General features: G+C 38.7%; 2 protein-coding genes across 2 annotated transcripts in view; both read left to right on the forward strand.

Moving 5' to 3' along the window:
- Positions 1–22,348, forward strand: part of LOC135075983 (protein unc-13 homolog 4B) — a 45,855-nt gene that overhangs the window by 19,492 nt on the left and 4,015 nt on the right. Inside the window, exons 3-23 of the mRNA XM_063970430.1 lie at positions 3,728–4,001; positions 7,731–8,077; positions 8,474–8,521; positions 8,885–9,044; positions 10,500–10,679; positions 11,709–11,910; positions 12,429–12,852; positions 13,292–13,522; positions 14,860–15,151; positions 15,597–15,829; positions 16,021–16,111; positions 16,268–16,477; positions 18,758–19,064; positions 19,380–19,503; positions 19,963–20,156; positions 20,204–20,329; positions 20,517–20,642; positions 21,314–21,439; positions 21,487–21,603; positions 21,795–21,911; positions 22,103–22,232. Coding sequence (XP_063826500.1) covers positions 3,728–4,001; positions 7,731–8,077; positions 8,474–8,521; positions 8,885–9,044; positions 10,500–10,679; positions 11,709–11,910; positions 12,429–12,852; positions 13,292–13,522; positions 14,860–15,151; positions 15,597–15,829; positions 16,021–16,111; positions 16,268–16,477; positions 18,758–19,064; positions 19,380–19,503; positions 19,963–20,156; positions 20,204–20,329; positions 20,517–20,642; positions 21,314–21,439; positions 21,487–21,603; positions 21,795–21,911; positions 22,103–22,232 — 4,059 coding nt within the window. The remainder of the gene's footprint in view (positions 1–3,727; positions 4,002–7,730; positions 8,078–8,473; positions 8,522–8,884; positions 9,045–10,499; positions 10,680–11,708; positions 11,911–12,428; positions 12,853–13,291; positions 13,523–14,859; positions 15,152–15,596; positions 15,830–16,020; positions 16,112–16,267; positions 16,478–18,757; positions 19,065–19,379; positions 19,504–19,962; positions 20,157–20,203; positions 20,330–20,516; positions 20,643–21,313; positions 21,440–21,486; positions 21,604–21,794; positions 21,912–22,102; positions 22,233–22,348) is intronic.
- LOC135076186 (succinate-semialdehyde dehydrogenase, mitochondrial) lies at positions 1,349–3,574 on the forward strand. Its single transcript, XM_063970659.1, has one exon. It carries the CDS (start codon positions 1,549–1,551, stop codon positions 3,067–3,069), a length of 1,521 nt encoding a protein of 506 aa, XP_063826729.1. The 5' UTR covers positions 1,349–1,548; the 3' UTR covers positions 3,070–3,574.

Below are 22,348 nucleotides of genomic sequence, written 5' to 3' on the forward strand. Positions count from 1 at the left end.
TGCAAGTACGTAGCTGCAGTAAACGGTGGATCTTGAAGTCAACGAACCCTAAATCGGACTATATTCAGACCTCGTTAGTTCCGTGAGCTCGATCTTCGGCATCTCGGTTAACTTCCAGTGTTTACGTCACTGCCCCGCCGAGCATATGACTCGGTTATTCTGAATCATTCGGCTGCCGGTAATGCATGCTCTGTGATGTTAGCTATGTAAATCAGTTACGCTTTCTGGTCAGTATAACTCATCCAGGTCGGAATTCGACAACGGTAATAGGATTTAATATTGGAAGTTTCAAAAAGTGTTGAAAAAGCATTAAAAATGGATGAAGAGTCGATGTGGAAAGGTTTCTATGAAAAGTTGCAGCAGGCGAAATCAGTGGACGAGCAAGTGCACGATATCAGGTGAGCGATTAAAGCTGTTCAATATAATTAGTGCTTCTTACTCAAGAGTAATTAGTTACTTTACAGTTTAACGTCTAAAATACGCTCGTACGTACCTACATAACTAAGCCTGTACTACCCAAGTAGGTACCCACATAGTATTTTTTAGCTTACTTATTAAGGAACCTATACTTAAAAGAAAATTCTTGTTTGTATCTTTTTTCTTCTCAGTTAACTAACATTATTCGTAGAGCCACAGTCAGTTATTTTAGTAATTTGTTTCCTTATCAGTAGTGTGAGGCAAGGTTTATTGCAGATACATGAGATCAAGCGTGTTAGATATATGTTTCATGGCGTCTGTCCAAAAATATCTAATTAAATTATGCACCTACATAATCTACCTACCAATCGATAGTATTACTTTCAAGCTGCATTATTTGCAGATGAACACACTCAATATTTAGGTACCTACTGCCGTAACTTTGTACTTAGTTGGAATAGGTGATAATTTGCTATAAAAATGTGTAATCTGATCTGCTGCTGTCTGTGCATTTCATCATCATAATCATCAAATTTTTATTGTGAAATAAATACCACTTATTGGTACCTAATTACTACAGCCACTTACTAACAAAACTTACAAGCTCGTTGAACAGTGTTTTAAAGTGACGTTTTGTATGGAAATATCATTTTAAAACAGTGTTCAACAACTGTGTAACTTTTTATTAGTAAGGGGGGGACAGTGTTTAACATGGCGCGATGACGTGCTCTCTTCCGTTATTCTACCATTGCCACAGGCATAGCCATAGGGCAATGCAGGTACAGGTTTGGAAGTAGTTCATCAAAGTAAATATGATTTGAACTCGTAATAACAAATATCGATCTAATAACAACCGATTTTTGATTAATCGATTATAGTTGCGGTACAACACTACTGTCAACGTCAGTGAGCCAGCTGACGGTACGTAAATGTCAATGTCAAAGGGGCTCGCAAAATCGTGATCGTGATACGCGTTGTTTTTTATAATAAATTAAATTGATAGCGCTACGTAGTACTACAAATAAGTGGAAGGGCAATTTATTTGTTCATTCCTCGCCATCTCGTCAATTGGCAACGAGATAATAGGCCGTATCTTTCATTTTATCAGTGTTGAAAACATCGCGCACGGAGATGGTGGTTTCGCGTTGCTTTACGATGAAGAGCCTCAAAATGTTTTCAGTGCAAAGAAGGGGCATGCATTTGCTTAAAGATAAAGCTTACATTAACGGCGAGTGGGTTAAGGCAACCAGCAATGCCGTTTACCCCGTTCAGAACCCAGCCGACGACAATGTCATTACCGAGTTACCTGATATGGACGCTGCAGATGCTAAAACTGCTGTCGATGCAGCTGCAAACACCTTCAAAACCTGGAGAGATACAACAGCCAAGGAACGCTCTTACATATTGAGAAAGTGGTTCAACTTGTGTGAGAAACATTCTGATGATTTAGCTGCAATAATAACTGCAGAGGCCGGAAAACCCCTAGCTGAATCAAAAGGCGAAATTGCGTATGGAAACTCTTTTCTGGAATGGTTTGCTGACACAGCCCGTCACATCAATGGAGAAATTATTCCCAGTCCATGGCCCAATAAGCAAATTCTCTTGACCCGACAACCTCTAGGAGTTGTGTCAGTGATTACTCCTTGGAACTTTCCTTATGCAATGATCACTCGCAAAGTTGGAGCTTTGATGGCAGCCGGGTGCACCTGTGTCATAAAGCCATCAGAAGATACACCATTGTCTGCACTGGCTGCTGCGGAATTGGCAGAGCAAGCTGGAGTTCCCAAAGGAGTCATTAATGTTATTACTTCCAGCAGAAAAAATGCCCCAGGTGTTGGTAAAGTGCTATGTGAGGATGAGAATGTTGGTTGTATCTCATTTACAGGTTCAACTTTTGTTGGCAAAATTTTATATGGCCAAGCGGCTAAAGGAATTAAGAGAGTCGCTTTAGAATTGGGAGGCAACGCACCATACATAGTATTCCCCAGCGCAGACATCGAACACGCTCTAGATCAAGCAATGTTGGCAAAATTCAGAAACAACGGCCAAGCTTGTATTGGTGCTAATAGATTTTTAATTCATGAAGCAGTTTATGACAAATTTGTGGAAGGATTTAAGAGCAGAATTGGCAAGAAATGTATACTCGGTCCCGGAACAAAGGAAGGCGTGACTTGTGGTCCTCTTATAAATAAGGAACAAGCCAAAAAGGTGTCAGGATTAGTAGATGATGCTGTTTCCAAAGGAGCAGAGGCACTGATTGGTGGAAAATTTGCAAAAGAACTTGGCGACAAGTTTTATGAGTCTACCCTACTAGTCAATGTAAAACCTGACATGAATATTTATAACGAGGAGATATTTGGCCCTGTAGCCTCATGTTTGAAGATCAGCAGTGAGGAGGAAGCTCTAAAAATTGCAAACAGCACTAGGAGTGGTCTGGCGGCATATGTATTCACCAAAGACTTGGGTCAAGCATTCAGGATGTCCAGGCAGTTAGAATTTGGAATGGTGGCAATAAATGATGGCATTTTATCTGCTGCAGAGCCAGCATTTGGTGGGATTAAAGAGTCTGGTATTGGCAGGGAAGGCAGTTTACATGGAGCTGAAGAATACACAGACATCAAGTACACTTTAATGTCTGCTTTAGACAAGTGAAGTGTTGACTATGCAACTTATTGTTATATTTGGTTTTTGTTTATTTCAAAGATATTGCATTTTTAATTTGAAATTGTTACCTTGTTTTAGTAATTTAAGTTTCAAAGTTCAAAGGAATCTAAAATTGAGTGTTGTTAAACTGATGTGCATTTATTTGTTGCCATATGTAGGAAATTGATAGTAATCTAGTTTGCTTGGTTATCAAATAATTGTTTGGTTTTGTTCCCATCATGGGATAATATTATAATTAAAGCTAATAAGGATAAATAATTGTAATCCATTCCAGTCTTCCAGTTTCTTGTGATTTAGGATTAAAAGTGTTTGACTATTAGATATAGCAATTAATTATTCAGTGACATAATGATATTGTAAATTCAAGCAATGAATTATTGAAGTAAGGACTGCTCTACATTTATGTAGTTCTACTAATACTATGTGTTATAATTATATTATGCTTGTATTTCATGTATACAAAAATCATGTAATATATGATTGTTTTTTTTTATTCTGTGTTTCAAATTGAAATCCAAATTGGTCATTTTCCCACGAAACATTCGCACTGAATGCAAAGAGGTCAGTATTTTCAAATTCTACCAGATAGTCCAGATAAGTTCACAGCTTAAAAAAGTAACTTAACTTTTTTTTATTTTTGTTTCAGAATTCAAGAAGTGGACGACAGTTTCTTCGAGAAGTTCGGGTCTATTTTGAGGCAGGCATCACAAAGGGCTGCGTTAGAGGAGGCAACTCCATTGGCCCCGCTCAAAGAGGCAGAAGAGCAAGATGGAGAACAGAAAATCGAAACAGACTTGCAGAGCGAGAGCCAGAGCTTGGCCAGAGACTCCGACAGCGGGAACGAGACCTTACTCGACACAGACTCCGAACCCGATGATCCGGACAAAATAGATCTCTACGTGGAGGCCGTCGGCTGGAATGTGAGTCAAGTTTTATTATAAACAATACTCAACAGAAAACCGCACACTTTCAACGTCTACGGCTAAGTTTATTAAAATGCGGCAGGTTAAAAATAATTTATTGCATCACTGGCTCCTGTCGATCGTGACCTCATCTACTACCAAGCATATTGATCGGTTGATGGTACTCTGCGAGCCCTTACAAAGAATATTAATATTCTGCCCTGTTTTCTGAAGTGTACTTTGTAATCTTTATGAATCTTTCATCGCGGCCATAATCAATACCTACGCAACGCATAGTCGAAGGGCCAGTAGGCATTTTTCCATCTTTTATCAAATGAACTAGACATTGAATTTCGCTGTAATTCCGCGAAAGTGGGACACAAACAGAGACGTTGCGACTGCTCTGACCGGGCGGGGATTTCGTCTGTTTGGGCACTATTCCAAGCCAATGTCACAACTACTGGGATACACTATAAAATAATCGATTGACTGTTTTCTGTTATATGATTATTATTCAATAAAGCTATTGTAGATCTTCAGAGTCATCGATAGCAAGGACATATTGTTTGATTAAAGTATGTGCGCGATGTATGGCCGGTCTATAGGCCGTAGGCGTACAATGCTTGCATGTTTCAGGCGGGTGGCAGGTTGCCAGCACCTCTTACTTTTCCCGGGTTATTTTGTCAACTTCCCCACCAAGGTTGATCTCAATGACTAACGTCATTAGAGAATGCGCTCAGTCCAATGTCTTTCCCCTGTATCTAAAAGTGGCTTCTTAATACTCAAGGTTCGTCTGTAAAGAAGGTTCAAAGAACTCGATTGGCATACATATTTGACGTTCAATATACAGTGCGGTTGGTACATCGCATGCATTATTTTTAAAATAATATTACTGCACTTTGATGTTTGAAACCGCCAATTAAATATTATTTACTGTGTACAAAAAAGTTTGTTTAAAAGTTTTAACAAACAAGGTTTGATTGTAGGTACCTAGACCATCATCTTAGTAATTAACGAGCCTTTTATTTTGAAATATTTCAGTAATATACATAGAATCCAGATTAGTATTAGACAAAATGCATTAGGGTACTCAACATGTTGTTCTGGAACAATCTGGAAATGATACAATGTCTGCACAAGAACTGCAGTATGTTTGATAAGTAGCAGCAATCGAACTGAATTTAGATCACGTTTAGCGAACCACTTATAATATTCAACCAATAATGTTTATGCTTTTCAATGAATGTTTATTGTTTTACTAATTTGTATTCAGTATTTGATCATAACACGTGTCGGTTTAAATTTCCATTTATATTCAAGTCGAATCCGCAAAATGTAATATTATAAACGAGGACTTAAAAGTCTATGTAAGTATATTTAAATGGCGGTGTGTATGACTTCCTTGAATCCTCCACGTTATACTTATTATTTCATCATTATGTTTTACACAAGAGGAATTCATTTAACCATTAATAGTTGCGTTAATGGTGTATGATTCCGTACAATATCCATTAAACTATTCCGCTAAATTATCTATTGGATAATTTCAAGATTTTAGATTACATATCAAGAGTTGCAGTTGCACATAATTGAAATTATTTTTCAAGTGATGCCTGATGACTTTTATCTTTAACAGTTAATAATCTTGAATCTCTGTTTGAAAGTTATCACATTGATTAAGTACCGTTTGTGGTAGCAAGTTCATTTGTATAGTTTTGCATTGAGAAGAGAAGTATCCGTGTTAGTGAACGTAAATTACGAGTATAGCGTGGTTAATAAAATAAATAAATCGATCAACACCTTGGCTGCGGTGGAGCAGATTCTGTTAGCTGCGAGCAAAACAGCGCGCATATTGTAAACAATTCTAAAAAATCTCTTTTTAGCGCCATAACTGTAATTAGGCAAAGAATTGGACCGAGTTGCCCGCTAAGAAACACTCACAGTAATGCAGGTAAGGCGAAGTCGTAGAAAAAAAAGTTACAGATGAGTAATAAGAATAACTTTGGACAAGGACAAGTAGATGAGACCACCTCTTCTAGGAAATTTATTAGATATTTGGCTGTTATGTTCCCCGATTCTCTCAAGTTATCGCATCTTTTCCTCTTCAACGCCTTTCGTTGAGTCGTGTTTCTTTTGATAACGGGAATTTATTTAAATGGTATTGATTACGAAACCTTCAGACCTTATTATCTAATAGCTTTATAGTCAACACAAATACATTTTATGACCTGAAATGCTTGTGTAACCAATAAAACTTCCCATAATATTTTATAATATCGATTTTTTATCTGTAATTGAAGATCGTAAATCTGATTCTCCATTAGCATAGAGATTATGAGGCTATAACTAGGAGGTACTTCAAAAAATTGCGTCAGAGCAAGATTTATAGGTCGCGAGAAAGAGAGAGTAAGGGAATGCACCAGAATAAATCAGCTGTAGATAGGTATAGTTGATTGGGCGTATCGAGGTATGGCGATTCTTAGCGAGAACACGTATGAACAGAACGGAAGTTCCAGACAACAGCTGATGAAAAAGTTTGGGTAGTATTTTTTTTATTGCTTGGTTGAGTTCGCATTCGTCTCCGTTTAGCGGCGCCTTGCAAAAATAGAATTTGGCGTTCAGAGCGAGTTGAATCCCAAGTTCCGACCGTCAGTGCACCGGCGGCTCCCACCAGACACATTTCTGTTTCAGCATTCATCCCACTCGTATCACTCATGTGTTTATGCGCTCCTCGTTAAATAGCACTCGTGGTTACTTTATAAAACAGTGATAGTGTTGTGTTATGTAAACAGTTCAGTGAATTAAAGTCAAGATGAACGGCACGGGGACACTTCGGACTAAGTTCAGGGGCGTAAAGAAAGAGTTACTGGACCGGCAGACCAGCCTCATCATACAGTCTATGACTGTTCGTATTTAATTTTTTCAGTAGTTTAATAAGTTTTAGAATTTGTATTTAGTGTTATGTTTATTCAGCAAATTTGAATTTAGCAGTTCATTCAAAAGTCAAGTGAACCTTAATGTCGGTTGAGAAATGATAACGGGCCGTTTTTTGGTTCAGTGGTCACCACTTTAAGTGTTATTCCCACACCATTGTCTTTCGAAGATGACTCATTAGCCCAGTTCGGGGAAGTTTTGATACGATTTAAATATGTGTTCCCTCATTCCTCGCTCCGTTGATCTAATACAGAGCTAGACTCTAGTATCGTAATATAGAGCTAGACTATTCACTGGACCGGGTAATCGAAAACACCACCAAGCTTTTGAGTGATCAATAAGCTTCCCACGGCGGCGCAGTAACCCTGCCGTTTTAGCGAGGGTGGGTAGTTGTACCGCGGGCTCCTCGCGACATGACAGTCCGAATTGGTCGCGTGTTTGGCTATGGTTTGTTCTGGTGGTACCTTGGTTACCAACTTCACCCGCCCTCTGGGCTTATTACATCGAATTCACTGCACTAGTTCAGTAAAGCATTTCATTTGCGTTTCAATATAAGTCAAATAATAGTTAATGAAATTGTATTACTTTTATGAATCTTCGGTATGTGTTAACTATTTTGAAACTTTCTTATAAACCCGCGCTATAATTGAAAATAAACCATTAGTTTCGTCGTGTAAATATTTCTAATTGATGCCAGTGTAATCCTAAGTGCTTATTCCCACATAGGTAGTTTTAAAAATAGTGTTGTGTTTACGCTACACCGAAACTAAGGTGTGAAAATACCTGGTTCAAATTGTTTCTGTTTAATTTCAGATTGATGAGCTCTACCTTGAGGTATTGTATGAGATTTTGCACAATGTCGGGGGATGTGACGTAGGGTGCGAGGTGGGCGAGCAGGCGATGTTGTCATACGTCCAAGAAGCTTTCAAGATATCAAACGACAAACACACAGAACTGCTGACTCAGGCGGAGGCGAAGGAGCCTCCGGAACTGATGCTGAATGTGGAAGTCATAGAGGCGAAAGACCTCGTGCCCAAAGACCCCAATGGTCTCAGCGATCCGTTCGTCACGATATATCTGATGTCAAATTCATCGCATAGGTACAACACTTCGGTGAAGTCAGGAACCCTCAATCCGTTATGGGAGGAGCATTTTTCTTTGTAAGTATTGTATTATCTGTTTTCTTCATGTCGCATGTAGTAGAGTTTTGTAATGACTATTTTAATTCGCTTACTCAACTTATTCAAGAGTGAAATGAAGTCTACAAGAATACTATGTAGGCCTATAAAAAAGGTCAGTTTTATCTATTTCGAGTCTGTTACTTAGTAATGTATCGGAAATACTTTCGTTTAGTACACAGTGTAGAGTTTATGCGAAAATGTTGTTAGAGTACGCTCGCTCATTGTATGGAAGCAATCGTAAAGTTCACCGTTTACGACTGCATTAGCCTCAGGTCTTGCTCTTGGCAGTAGGGAGAGTTCGGCCTTGTTAAAGTAATGCATATTGTATACTAACATATTTGTAGCATACATTTAAACAGGACGTATTTGTTGCAGACCGATGCCCGGAAACCTACACGAAGACTCGCTTTGTTTAGAAGTTTGGTGAGTTTGTTATATTTTACTCGATTTAGCTGTTTCTGTGCACTAACTGAGATTCAATACTATTTGTAACTAAACATTTGTTGAGGATATTTAGCAATTGATAATGTAGTATTACAACATACTTGTGACTCTCGAATTGTGAGAGACGAAGTTATTAATTATTGCATTACGCGACTTAATAAAATTGAACATTATTTAAAACACACATTGCAATTAATTAAAGACTTGAAGTTTATGACTATAGTATTATTTTAAATTGTCATATCTCTAATATTTCTCATTCAATTTTTATCTATTATCTAAGTATTAGGGATTTTTATTACATTTTTCGAACATAAAAAACCGTACGTCTGTTTATTCTAGGGACTTTGATCCAGCTGAGACAGTAAAGGAGAAAATGACGAAGATATTCGAAGTCAAAGGTGTGAAGGGCCTCCGGAAACTGATGAAGGAGATTGCCATCACGGCATCCACTGGGAAACACGATAATGAGCTTATCGGCACGTCAAATATACCGCTAAAGGTAGGTTCATCATCATCATCTCAGCCATAGGACGTCCACTGCTGAACATAGGCCTCCCCCAATGCTTTCCATGTTGCCCGGTTGGTAGCGGCCTGCGTCCAGCGCCTTCTTGCTAACTTTATGATGTCGTCGGTCCACCTTGTGGGTGGACGTTCCACGCTGCGTTTTCCGGTAAGCGGCCTCCACTCTAGAACCTTGCTGCCCCATCGGCCGTCAGTTCTGCGTACTATGTGCCCTGTCCATTGCCACTTCAGCTTGCTTATCCGTTGGGCTATGTCGCTTCCTAGCTCGCTAAGCTCATCCAAAAAGCTCACTATGTATCCTTTGATTAGGTACTACTATTATGGAAGCAATAAACGTATTGAGTATTGAGTAAAAATTGTGTTATTGGAACGACAGCTTGTTTTGCATAGAACATCAGTTTTTTAACGATTTTGTTATTGCTGGTATAATACAAAATGCTCAATATTATCAACATTACTTACGTAATTATTGTTTTATGGATTTTAATGTAGTAGGTATAATTATATTTTGCTTGTGGTTACGTTATTTTAAGAGGTCAGTCAAACATGAATTACGATATATTAAATTGTATTTAATTTAATTGCGGGTTTTAGTATCACTCCTCGGGGGGACTACCCGGTCTGATTCATATATTCGGCGGGCATGTGTGAATAGGTCGAAGGGTTTTATTTGTGGGAACGAGAGTTGGGATTGCCCCTTATAAGTATTCTGTATTGTGTCCTCACAATGAAAGGACGTGGAAATACTAATAGGGGACCTCCGTCCGCTGTTCTGTGATTGACGAAGTGTCGTGCACTGAGACTAGTAGTCTGCAAGTATACAAATACTCTGCAAGTATGTACCTTCAATAATTTTATCCGCTTTGCTACAGTATTCAAGCTTCTGTTATTTTAGAAACTTCTACTTAGTAAGATAGATAATGTTATCACTCGAAGATAAAGCCGTGAAAAATGTATCCTAGTGGATTAAATTCTGAGTCCAATATCAGTGGGCCGGTTTTAGTTCAAACTATTATTTATCTATGAACGATGACCGTATGAATATCATCTAATGATTTGCAGTTTTGTAAATTTCAAGGATATTAATGAACGGGAAGAATCTTAATTAAGCTATTTATAGTTATTTACTTATTGAATTGTTTCTAGAGCTACGCTTTCAGCGATCGATAGATAGAATAAACTTTATTGTACACCACGCAAAATAGGCACATGAAAACTTCAGGCCTCCCCAATCCCCAACCTGTTTGGCCAGTGTGAGGAGTGTAGTAAATATAATAGAGTATAGAGGAACGTTCTATTGCAGTGGAAACTAAATGAGCTGATGATGATAGAAAGTACTACAATAAAATTGCAAAGAAAGTACTAAAATGATGATGATAGATAGAAAGTTCATTGCTTAATTAATAAAATATTCTAAATAATCTATCCACAGTCCATCCCAGCCGGTGGCATGACGATGTGGTTCAACCTCAGCAAGAAGAGCAAGCTACGTCGGCAAGGCGTGGTCAAGGTGCGCCTGAACTTCTCCTCCGAGAAGAACTCGCAAGTGGCAGCACAGGAACACCGACATCTGCTGAGGATACTGCTGCTGCATGAGCTGGAGAGCTCGAAGGTAATGATATGTTATCTAGCATTATTACTGTTTTTATTTCATCAGGATATTATTATACCTCTTAGTTCAAAAGTTATAAAGTTTTCTTTACAATAGTAATTAAAAGAAAAAAATCTGTAATTTGTTTTAAAAAAATCTCAGATATTTTTTGTCATTTTTTCCTTCGATAAAAATTAGTCTAGTTTCACCTATTTTCATATGTGCACTTTATCAAGACTCGCACTGTATTTTTATCCAAAATCTCACCTTTCGATATTATCTCCCATTTGCTTCTAGTAAATTAAAAAGGGCGTGTTTCATTCGTGCGTTCATTTAGAGACTGACTGAAATGTCCTGATGATGATTTTTAATGAGCTACATAAATACCTCGAAGTAGATTTACCTTAAGGTGTATTTATAACTTTAATATCATGTGGCAGACATTAGTTTTGTATTAAGGTGAGCAGTAGATAAATTATGCTGAGAAGTTACAAGCTACTGATTTTGAGTTATAAGATATCTGATTGCCTCTAATCATCTCATGTCCTTGATCTTATCTATAAGTGGTCAGTAGTGGGCTCGATTCCGATATGTATTTGTTTGCATTATGTAAATAAACATTATAGAGACATTTGACTCCAAGATAATATTCATTGTTCCTGGATACACGACTGCCAACTGGTGTGGGTTGTGAAGATGATTATTAATAGCGCTGATGCAATTGCACAAATAAATAGTGATGATTACATAGTTGAATCAGATATTTTTCAGAAAACAAATGCACAATTTTAATCTTTACTTCAAGATGCAGTAAAGATCCAAAAGTACGTTTAATTCTGCGGAGTTGTTAATGACACGCGAAAACAACTTTTATCTCAACATTTGTTGTTTTTATTTAGCAAATGACTTCATGCCCGCATTGGACTATAAATTATTATTATTGTGTTCGATCCGAAGATGTTAAAAAATACATTTAAATCTCCTAGAGATACCGTAGTAACAATGATTAAACACAAATAAAACTGATGTTATTTTCAAATTAAACTCCAGGTGGCGCCATTTTGGTGGTGCGGCAACTTCAGCGCGCCGGCCGAAGCGATCCTCACACAGCATGCCGCTCAGAGCGGTCTCACGCCAACCGACAACTGTCTCGCGCAGTGGAGCGTGTTCTGCGCAGTCACACCTGACCACCCGCTCAGTTTCGCGCTGTTCAACCAGCTGTTGGATAAGCTGACCAAGCCACTGCAGTCTGGTGAGTGCTTCATACTGCAGCTTCTGCTTTTTTGCATCGCTGCGGCACACTTCCACCTTAGCGGAGGAGTCACTATTTTTCCCCGGGATAAACTTGACCTTCATTGGTTGCGTTTTTATAGCGGTCAAGCTGTAGATCCTGGCTACACAGGAGTTGCAGCGGTAGGAACGAGAGGTGGGAATAGTCCCGTTATTTTTCTGCCACTCCTGTGTTTGTTACTCTTACTTTTTGCTTATTGCGTGTCAGTGTGTTTTGCAAATAAACCTTTTATCTATCTATCAATCATACAAGCGAGCATATTCGAGCATATCTGCGTTTTATTTTATTGGACAACAGCTTTAAGTACATAGTGGAGACTCTTTTAGGCAATGGAAAAATGAATTTCATTATGAGCCAACGATCTTTCATTTATGAGTTGGCAAAGTTCAAAGAGGTCATCGTAACCACATACCAATACATTAGATATTAGAACTACCTAACGTGATTGAGTTCTAAGTGGTGTATCATATTTCACACAGGGCTCGTCAGTGAAGAGGATGGAAAGCTTTTCTGGGACGGCGCCAAGAAGCTACTCCCAACCTGTTACAGCCACATCAGGAAACTGAGGAAAAAGACTGCCGGCGACAAAACTGTGATGAAAACGCTCAGAGAAGTGCTGAAGATTCTGTACAAACTATCAGTATTGGACCAGCCAGAGACCGTCGATTTGTTTCCTTCCACGTTGTATGGGTGGTTGAGAGAAGGCCAAAAGTTGACCATCCATGAGGTGTTGAACCAAGCGGTCATTCAAGGCGCGTCGGACTGGTTTGTTCATATTCTGGACAATAATGAGTGCAAAGACAAGACGGAGGATTCGAGGCTTCAGCATCTTATTAGAGTAATACAGTTAGTGCGGTCTGATCTACAGCGAGCAGTCGAATACTATGACAGAGTATTTGTTGAGTAAGTAATTCACTTTCTTTATCAATGTTTAATAAAAATAATATAAAAACTGTCTCGTCCACATAAGCACATATTTTTGCCAAAATTATGGTTTCGTTCAATATTTAAAGTAATGAGGGCTATCGTTTTAGCGCTCACCAGTTGGCGCCACTGTAGAGTAAGGTCCTCTCACTTGCTAGTAGCGAAGACAGTGGCGCCAACTGGTGAGCGCGAAAGTGGTAGGAGGACTATCGTATTTGCACTCATCAAGATGGCGCCACTGTAGAGTCAATCGCCAGGGGTGCCAACTGTTAAGTATAAAAACGATAGCCCTAATTGGTACAAGTTGCGATTGTTTAGCAGCAACTTAAATTCAGTGTTTTAGAAAGTCGTTGTGACTTATTAAATTATTGAGGAGCTTTAAGATTGATTTATTAATTAAATTGACTGTTTATTCCAGAGTAATGTCGTTCCCATATTCGAAGTCGTTGTACGGTCTATACGAGAACAAGATATCATCGTTAGTAGAGCCTGAGGTCATACAAGTGTGCGAGAGTTTGGCTCGAGTGAAGATTGGCTCGACCAGTAGTGTGCATTTAGCGGGAGGGAATAATGGAAACAGCGAGACGGAATCAATGGCGATGGGCACTACGCTCTTTGAGCTGTATTTGACGTTGCAGAGGTTTTTAACGTAAGTATTTATTGTAAAGCCTGGTCCGTGAGCACGTAGAATCCCGTCCGATGACCCCAAGCTCACTGCTCACGAACCAGGCTTTATACTATATTAAGTTTCCGTAGGCACTCGAGAAGATAGTAAAGCCCGTTTTCACCATCCATTCCATCATATGAAAAAAATCCATGTGTTACCATAGGGGTTACTTAAAAATTGGGGATTGATAGTGAAAACGGGCCAAGTGACTAAACCTGTTTTCTGTAAAGTAAAAAGACATTGTATTGCCAGCAAAACGTTCACAGGAAATTATTATTAACTAGCTTTCCGCCCGCGGCTTCGCGCGCGTGAACTACAGTATCTAGATATTTTACGGAACCCTATTTTTTTTTTCAAAATAAAATTTATCCTATGTTACTCGAGGATAATGTAGCTTTCGAATGGTGAAAGAATTTTTAAAAACGGTCCAGTAGTTTTTGAGCCTATTCATTACAACCAAACAAACAAACAAAGTTTTCCTCTTTATAATATTAGTGTAGATGTATTAGGCTGGGCTTGTATCGCGGTAGAATAGAATCGTGAAGTTCATTTTTGTTGACCAAAAATAGCTCCCAATACAACTGCTTAATGTGCTTAACTCGATAATGTCACATAAATAACAACTGTCTACAGCATTTTTGCGCACGGGTTATGCATAGCTTATTTTTATTGCTTTGTAACCTAGAAATAATAATAACAACAAAAAAATGTTCTGAATTTGCTTTTATGTGTAAAAAATAGAAAAATTCATATCAATGAATGTATGAAACATGAACATAGAGATGATTCAATTTGTTGCCAAATATTTTTTTTTTCTTTCTTTCTTTCATTCTTTCTATTTATTAAAACATACCAAACATCCATTTAAGATTCATTCTCATAAGAGAAAATTTAAAATAGAGTCCAAATATTTATTAAAAATGAAAAGTTCTAAATTCCTGTCATGTTCCATAGAAGATTTTTCTCATAAAAATCTAACCCTATCATGCTTTCAGTATACTGGCCTTGGTAACGTCGTTTCTCAAATCCCACTATATTTTGATGAAAGCGTGCCCCTTGTTCTTGCGAATAAGCCCCCATAATTATCTATAAATATATCCCAATGAGGATGGGACGTGCATCTTTAGAGACATTCTACTATGAAGATGGAAAATTCAAATCGTTATAACTTCTTAAAAAGCAAATATTTTTGATTTGTAATCGCACTTTTTTTTATATAAATTTGCTTATATAATCAGAATATAATAAGTAAAATCCATGCGCAAAAAAAAAAATTTTTTTTGTCGACCGGTGTAATCTATGGCCATTTTTAATTACAGCTTAGGACAAGGTCTAAACGAGACAGAATGGAGTAACTACTCCATATCCCAGTTCCACTCATGGTTCTTTGGAGGCGTTGCCAAGTGGCTGGAGATAGCTGCAGAGAAAGCCAAGACCCGCGTCGAGAAAGCCGTGGATTTGGACAACTTGGTTCAAGTGGACACCAACGTCAAGTATAGCAGTTCTGGAGTGGACACGCTGGCTATATTCTACCAGATCAAGATATTCTGGCAACAGCTGGCGTGGCCTGACGTGGAAGGCTGCTATACTTTTGTAGCTAAAATCATTGATGTGAGTAGTATCTCCGTATTTTATTTTGTTTGATAAAGACTACCAGTAAAGACAGACCAGTGGTTCTGTATAGTTGTAAACAAATGAAAGACGTTAATCGTGTCAATGTCCAGTGAAATATGTTGTAATGGTCCCATATCATCCCTTTTAAGCGACTTTTTCAAATACTCCATTAGTTCCGATTACAAGAGCATTTAAATTCCACTAACTGAAAAAAAAAAGATTTTTTTCTCTAAGCTATATTGTCGATATGATATTGAAGTTTCAATACTTTTAATTATTCTTTGCAGTACTATGCAACATCATGGGTAGAATCCAAAAAAAATCTGATTGTTGTATGTTTTTAATCCTTTTAAAGACTTATAACAGCTCTGTCTGACTTATAATATAAACCAACCCCAATCAGTGTGAAAGGATAGTGTCAATTCATAATCCATTCTCACAGGACATCTGCCGTTGCTGCGTAACATACGCGGACAAAATGGAGAAGCGCGTCAGCGACATTGGCACAGTGACCACAGTTTACGAAGAGCGCTTCGAGGTGACCACCGAGTGGTGCGTGGCCATAAACAACATAGATTACGTGCGGCAGAGCTTAGAGCCGTTTGTCCAGGAGTTGGGCATGGAGGAGATTATACACAAGATGTGCGAGGCCAAATCTCCTATTGAGGCGCAAAGGTCAGATATCTTGCTAATTTCGTATTTGTGTTAGTGCTAAAATTACTGTACAGAATACTGATTAACTTGGTATGAGAAAAAAAAACAGGAATAGTCGCTCTTATTGCGCGGATATAGGTATGAAAAGTTTAAAAGTATCTACAATTTTCTTGAGAATTAAACAAAACTAACAATTATATTTTTTTTTTCAGATGTAAGCAAACGTTACAGAATGTGATGGCTAATGCAATAGACACTGTAAATAACAAAATTGTAGATCTGCTACAGGAAATGGTTAAGAGGGTACGTATTTGTTATTGTCATTTTGTTTTTGTATTATGAATCCTGTGTCCTCCGTGTTATAGTTAGCTTTAACAAAAATAAAGTTGCATTTTCTAATTGTTGATCATTTTCAACATATAACTTACATTTACAATAACGATTATCTCTCTGTTACAGATGATGCCATCAATAAAACGTTTCCTAGTGGAAGGGGCTGAACTGCTCCACCAAGACTGTTCCAGCATGGACCGCGTCATGCGCTACCTCGAAGCCAACCTCGACACACTTTACCAGCATTTGAACAACGAAAACTTCTCCAGAACCTTAGAAATCGTGTGGAAACAACTTGGCGACGTATTGTATGATCTCATCCAACTCAACAGAGAGGTATGTGTGTTACATGTAACAAACAGTTTTGTATTAACAAATTAACAGCGTGTAACTTGCATAGTGATAACAATCGTATCATGATAACTATTATTCGATACACTTTTATTATGGGATTCAGTGGATTTTGGGTTTAGTAGTTAACTGTAGATGTATATAGTTAATATACTTGTATTTTGATGTTATTTCTCTACGTAGGCTATATTGGGTAAAAGTATTTTCACTGAATTCTTTAACTTAACACATGAAGACTAACTTATTACTAATAACTAATTTCGTTTGTAGAAAGAGACACTCTCCGACCGTATCAGCTTTATTAGGCGTAGATATTTTGGCAAAAACAAAGTATCTCCCAGCTATGTATATTTTCGGGTAAATAATATAGCATATACGCACGCTACTGCAATATTACTTAGAAGTGCGCACACTCACAAAATTATATTGTTTTTAACAATTAAAAAATTTTATTTATAGTTATTTGTTTATGTTTTGTTTATAGAACAATAGTAATATAATTTATTGTTTATTAGCGCCGAAGACAAAAGATATCACGCTATATCGACCCGCGGCGCTTGAGCAAAACGGACGCCGTCCACTTAGAGCGTGCGGTAAAACACACACTGATAGCACCTTGCATATTTGTTATGTTATTGTGTTATATATTATATGTTATATGTTTATAACTCGGCAACTTTAATATAGCGACACTAGGTTACTTACAAAAACTATAAAATTATTGGTTATATTATATTTTGCAATTTATTGCCAACAGAATTGAACTAAATAATTTAATAATTAGTTTACATGAATTGATCGTATTTCTTTTGGATTTTCTAGATAGCATAAAAATAGCGCTATCAATAATTATGTGATAATCAGTAACTAGATTTTATAATTACATATTTACTTTTAGTAACTTATTCTGTAGCATTTATTTATGAATTTTCCTTAAAAGCACAATAATAAATGTACACTTTTATTATTAAAGCCATATTAGAGTAGGCGCACACCGTTGATTTTTAGTTGGCCGATAGTTGTGCCCGATTTTAATTTGTATGAAGAATCGGCCAAATCGAATCGGCGTAGTGTGCGCACTCCCATACATGCCCATACTGATCAACTGCCCGACTAAACTATCGACCGACGAAAAATCAACGGTGTGCGCCTACTCTTAGTTCACGTTTGCGCTTTAATTGATGTTGCCGAGTTATAACTCCCCAAAATATGATTGTTAGAGCTTCCATGATTGTTAGAAAATGTCCAAAAGTTGTCATGTTTTGTGTTGTCGTATAGAAGATGAGCGGCATGTGCGATTTTTGTTGAATGTTATATGCATTTAGGGCCGTGTTATAAAATATACGAGTTTAGTTATTATTCATAATAATAAACGCGAGAGAGGGTAAGAGTTTTAACAAAGCGAGTCCTCCTCTAGTTCTTACATTTTTTGTAAAGATTTCGTTATATTAGTCAGGATAATTCCTTTTTAGTTTTGATCCTAGCATTCCTATTGAAACTTCAGTTTATACAGTTTTAAGCATTTATCTATCTATCTATCTATCGTTACTTGTTTTAAAAAACCGAAGGTAGCTTACTTGTCGAGTCTATGCATATAAAGAATCCAAATATACTTAAAAGTTGTCAATACACTTTTTTTTCGAAATCATTATCTTTATTAATGCTTGTTTTATAATACGGCTTTTTAGATATGAATGGCCTTATGTACCTTAAGTCCTAAATCCCTATAGGGGTGTTATCTGAAGAGCAGAAAAGTCGGCTAGTGTCCAATGCATTATAATATTTATAGCTATTCCATTTCGACACATATATGCATCGCATGCTACGCATGTCTACATTAATGTAGAAACAAAAGCTACGAATTAAACTTAAATACCGACATATAGTACATAGCATGTTTTGGTGGTGGTTCCTATATACAGAAACAGAGAGATCGACACTGAAAGGACATTTCATTTTAAAATTAACTTTATTGTTATTATCTTGTTAATATAATTTATTCATTAACTTCTAATTAACTAAACAATAATGAATTAAAACGGTGGTGGTGTTTTATAGCACTAAAATCTTTCAGAGTAACATTGTATTATTTCTTGAGACCTTGTTTGTATTATAAAACTTCTCTCACTTAGTATTGTTGACATTTCTCCTCGAATTAATAAGAACTATCTCCCTGTTTCTATCTGACCTTGAGTTTGTCTAAGCATTGTGGTGATGGCAATAGAGTCTACTTTGCCTTGTCCTTATAAAAACTTAATTTTACAGAAACGCCGTCCACCAAGTTTCTTTTCGAATCTCCACGAGTGTTTGAACATTATGATCCAATCGTTCCGTCAAGATAACAAGGAGATGGAAAAAGACGACACTTTGAAGAAGGTGGAGTATTTGTTGAAGCTGAACGGTATGGAGACTAGGGAACTGATTCATCAGTACTACCTAGAAAGGTGGCAGGAGCAACAGGCGATCACTGAACCCAAGATGGGCATGTTGACTGTGAGAGCGCAGTTCATTGAGGATAATTTGAAAATTGAGATCATGAACGCGAGGAATTTAACGCCTGCGGATTCTAATGGTATGTCTAGTATAAATAAGTAAATAAAATACTTATAGTGTGTATTGCTTTACCTATTATTGCTCGATGTTCCCAATATGTTGTGTCGTTTGTAATAATAATTGTTTATTTGGTAAATAATTTTTTTAGAGTGCAAAAACGATAGTCGAGATTAGAAAAAACAAAAGAAAAACAAAATTAGTCGTTCAAAATTTTCTTAGTGGCCAGTGTCGCGCGACTAAAGAGTCCGTGGCACAGACTTTAGCAGGGATTTTTAAAGGATAATTTGACCTGTGTTTTTGACAATATTTGATATGAGTTTAATATTCATTTTAGGTCTCTGCGATTCCTACGTCCGAGTTTCCTTACTGCCGGAAGACTCGTTTGCGAATGTAGTGAAGCCGAAAACACAAACACACAACAAGAATCTCTTCCCGCTCTACGATGAGATGTTTATTATGTGAGTATCACTTGATTGCACGTTAAATTATTATAAATAACTTATTGCAAATTGTTTTTATTGCGACGGAATAACAAAGTAATAAAAAGTATATACCTCCCTATTACTTACTTTGCAGAATGCAGTAAATTATGTAAAAAGTAGGCGATAACAACTACATTGTTTAATATTGTTGTCTATTTTTTTTGCACAACAAACTATTTATTAAAATGGTAAAAATCATCAAAAAACGATGTACCCTACCTACTTAACCACTTTCGTAATATTATATCGGGTAACAAGAATAAAATTAGTATTAGTTAATTTGAGTTTAACTGCTCTTAGCAATATTAGCAAGAAGTGTAGGTAATCAAGGTGATGTAGTAGTGACGTGATTATAAGTTTTTATGGCAAAAATCCGTGGGATAAGCATATTTAGAGAAGTGTGTCAACAACTCTAAAAACATCATTTCTTCACAGACCCCTCACCCACGAGCAGCGTCGCGAAGCGGACGGTCTGATGCAGTTCGTTATCAAGGACAAGGACATGTTCAGCGTCAGCAACACTTTCGTGGGAGAGGCGTATCTTCACTTCAGCGAGGTGCCTGACACGCCCGCGCCTATCTCGAGTCTGCCTCAGCAACTACTGCCGCTTAGCAGGCCGAGTAACTTAGGTCAGTACAAAAGTAAAGTTTAACAGTGATTTTATCTGTGACTGAAGAGGACAGAGTGAGCAACACTTTCGTGGGAAAGGCGTATCTTCACTTCAGCGAGGTGCCTGACACGCCCGCGCCTACCTCGAGTTTGCTTCAGCAACTACTGCCGCTTAGCAGGCCGAGTAACTTAGGTCAGTAACTTAAAGTGATTGTTTTAAAGAGGACAGTGTTAGCAACAGTTTCGTGGGAGAGGCGTATCTTCACTTCAGCGAGGTGACGGTCACGCCCGCGCCTATCTCGAGTCTGCCTCAGCAATTATTGCCGCTTAGCAGGCCGAGTAACTTAGGTCAGTAACTTAAAGTGATCATTGTTTTAAAGAGGACAGTGTTAGCAACACTTTCGTGGGAGAGGCGTATCTTCACTTCAGCGAGGTGCCGGACACGCCCGCGCCTATCTCGAGTCTGCCTCAGCAATTATTACCGCTTAGCAGGCCGAGTAACTTAGGTCAGTAACTTAAAGCGATTGTTTTAAAGAGGACAGTGTTAGCAACACTTTCGTGGGAGAGGCGTATCTTCACTTCAGCGAGGTTCCAGACACACCCCCGTCTATCTCTAGTCTGCCTCAGCAACTACTGTCACTTAGCAGGCCGAGTAACTTAGGTCAGTAACTTAAAGTGATTGTTTTAAAGAGGACAGTGTTAGCAACATTCGTGGGAGAGGCGTATCTTCACTTCAGCGAGGTGCCGGACACGCCCGCGCCTATCTCGAGTCTGCCTCAGCAACTACTGCCGCTTAGCAGGCCGAGTAACTTAGGTCAGTACACATAAGTAACTTTTAACAACGATAAGTATTCTTCAAGAGAACAGTGAGTAATACTTTCGTGGGAGAGGCGTATCTTCACTTTAGCGAGGTGCCGGACACGCCCGCGACTGTCTCGAGTCTGCCTCAGCAACTACTGCCGCTTAGCAGGCCTAGTAAAAACAAAAGTAAAGTTTAACAGTGATTTTATCTGTGACTGAAGAGGACAGAGTGAGCAACACTTTCGTGGGAGAGGCGTATCTTCACTTCAGCGAGGTGCCGGACACGCCCGCGCTTATCTCGAGTCTGCCTCAGCAACTACTGCCACTTAGCAGGCCGAGTAACTTAGGTCAGTAACTTAAAGTGATTGTTTCAAAGAGGACAGTGTTAGCAACACTTTCGTGGGAGAGGCGTATCTTCACTTCAGCGAGGTGCCGGACACGCCCGCGCCTATCTCGAGTCTGCCTCAGCAACTACTGCCGCTTAGCAGGCCGAGTAACTTAGGTCAGTACAAAAGTAAAGTTTAACAGTGATTTTATCTGTGACTGAAGAGGACAGAGTGAGCAAAACTTTCGTGGGAGAGGCGTATCTTCACTTCAGCGAGGTGCCGGACACGCCCGCGACTGTCTCGAGTCTGCCTCAGCAACTACTGCCGCTTAGCAGGCCGAGTAACTTAGGCCAGTAACTTAAAGTGATTGTTTTAAAGAGGACAGTGTTAGCAACACTCGTGGGAGAGGCGTATCTTCACTTCAGCGAGGTGCCGGACACGCCCGCGCTTATCTCGAGTCTGCCTCAGCAACTACTGCCACTTAGCAGGCCGAGTAACTTAGGTCAGTAACTTAAAGTGATTGTTTTAAAGAGGACAGTGTTAGCAACACTTTCGTGGGAGAGGCGTATCTTCACTTCAGCGAGGTGCCGGACACGCCCGCGCCTATCTCGAGTCTGCCTCAGCAACTACTGCCGCTTAGCAGGCCGAGTAACTTAGGCCAGTAACTTAAAGTGATTGTTTTAAAGAGGACAGTGTTAGCAACACTCGTGGGAGAGGCGTATCTTCACTTCAGCGAGGTGCCGGACACGCCCGCGCTTATCTCGAGTCTGCCTCAGCAACTACTGCCACTTAGCAGGCCGAGTAACTTAGGTCAGTAACTTAAAGTGATTGTTTTAAAGAGGACAGTGTTAGCAACACTTTCGTGGGAGAGGCGTATCTTCACTTCAGCGAGGTGCCGGACACGCCCGCGCCTATCTCGAGTCTGCCTCAGCAACTACTGCCGCTTAGCAGGCCGAGTAACTTAGGCCAGTAACTTAAAGTGATTGTTTTAAAGAGGACAGTGTTAGCAACACTCGTGGGAGAGGCGTATCTTCACTTCAGCGAGGTGCCGGACACGCCCGCGCCTGTCTCGAGTCTGCCTCAGC

Source organism: Ostrinia nubilalis, chromosome 11 (genome assembly GCF_963855985.1).
Source record: "Ostrinia nubilalis chromosome 11, ilOstNubi1.1, whole genome shotgun sequence".
NCBI classification, from domain to species: Eukaryota; Metazoa; Arthropoda; class Insecta; order Lepidoptera; family Crambidae; genus Ostrinia; species Ostrinia nubilalis.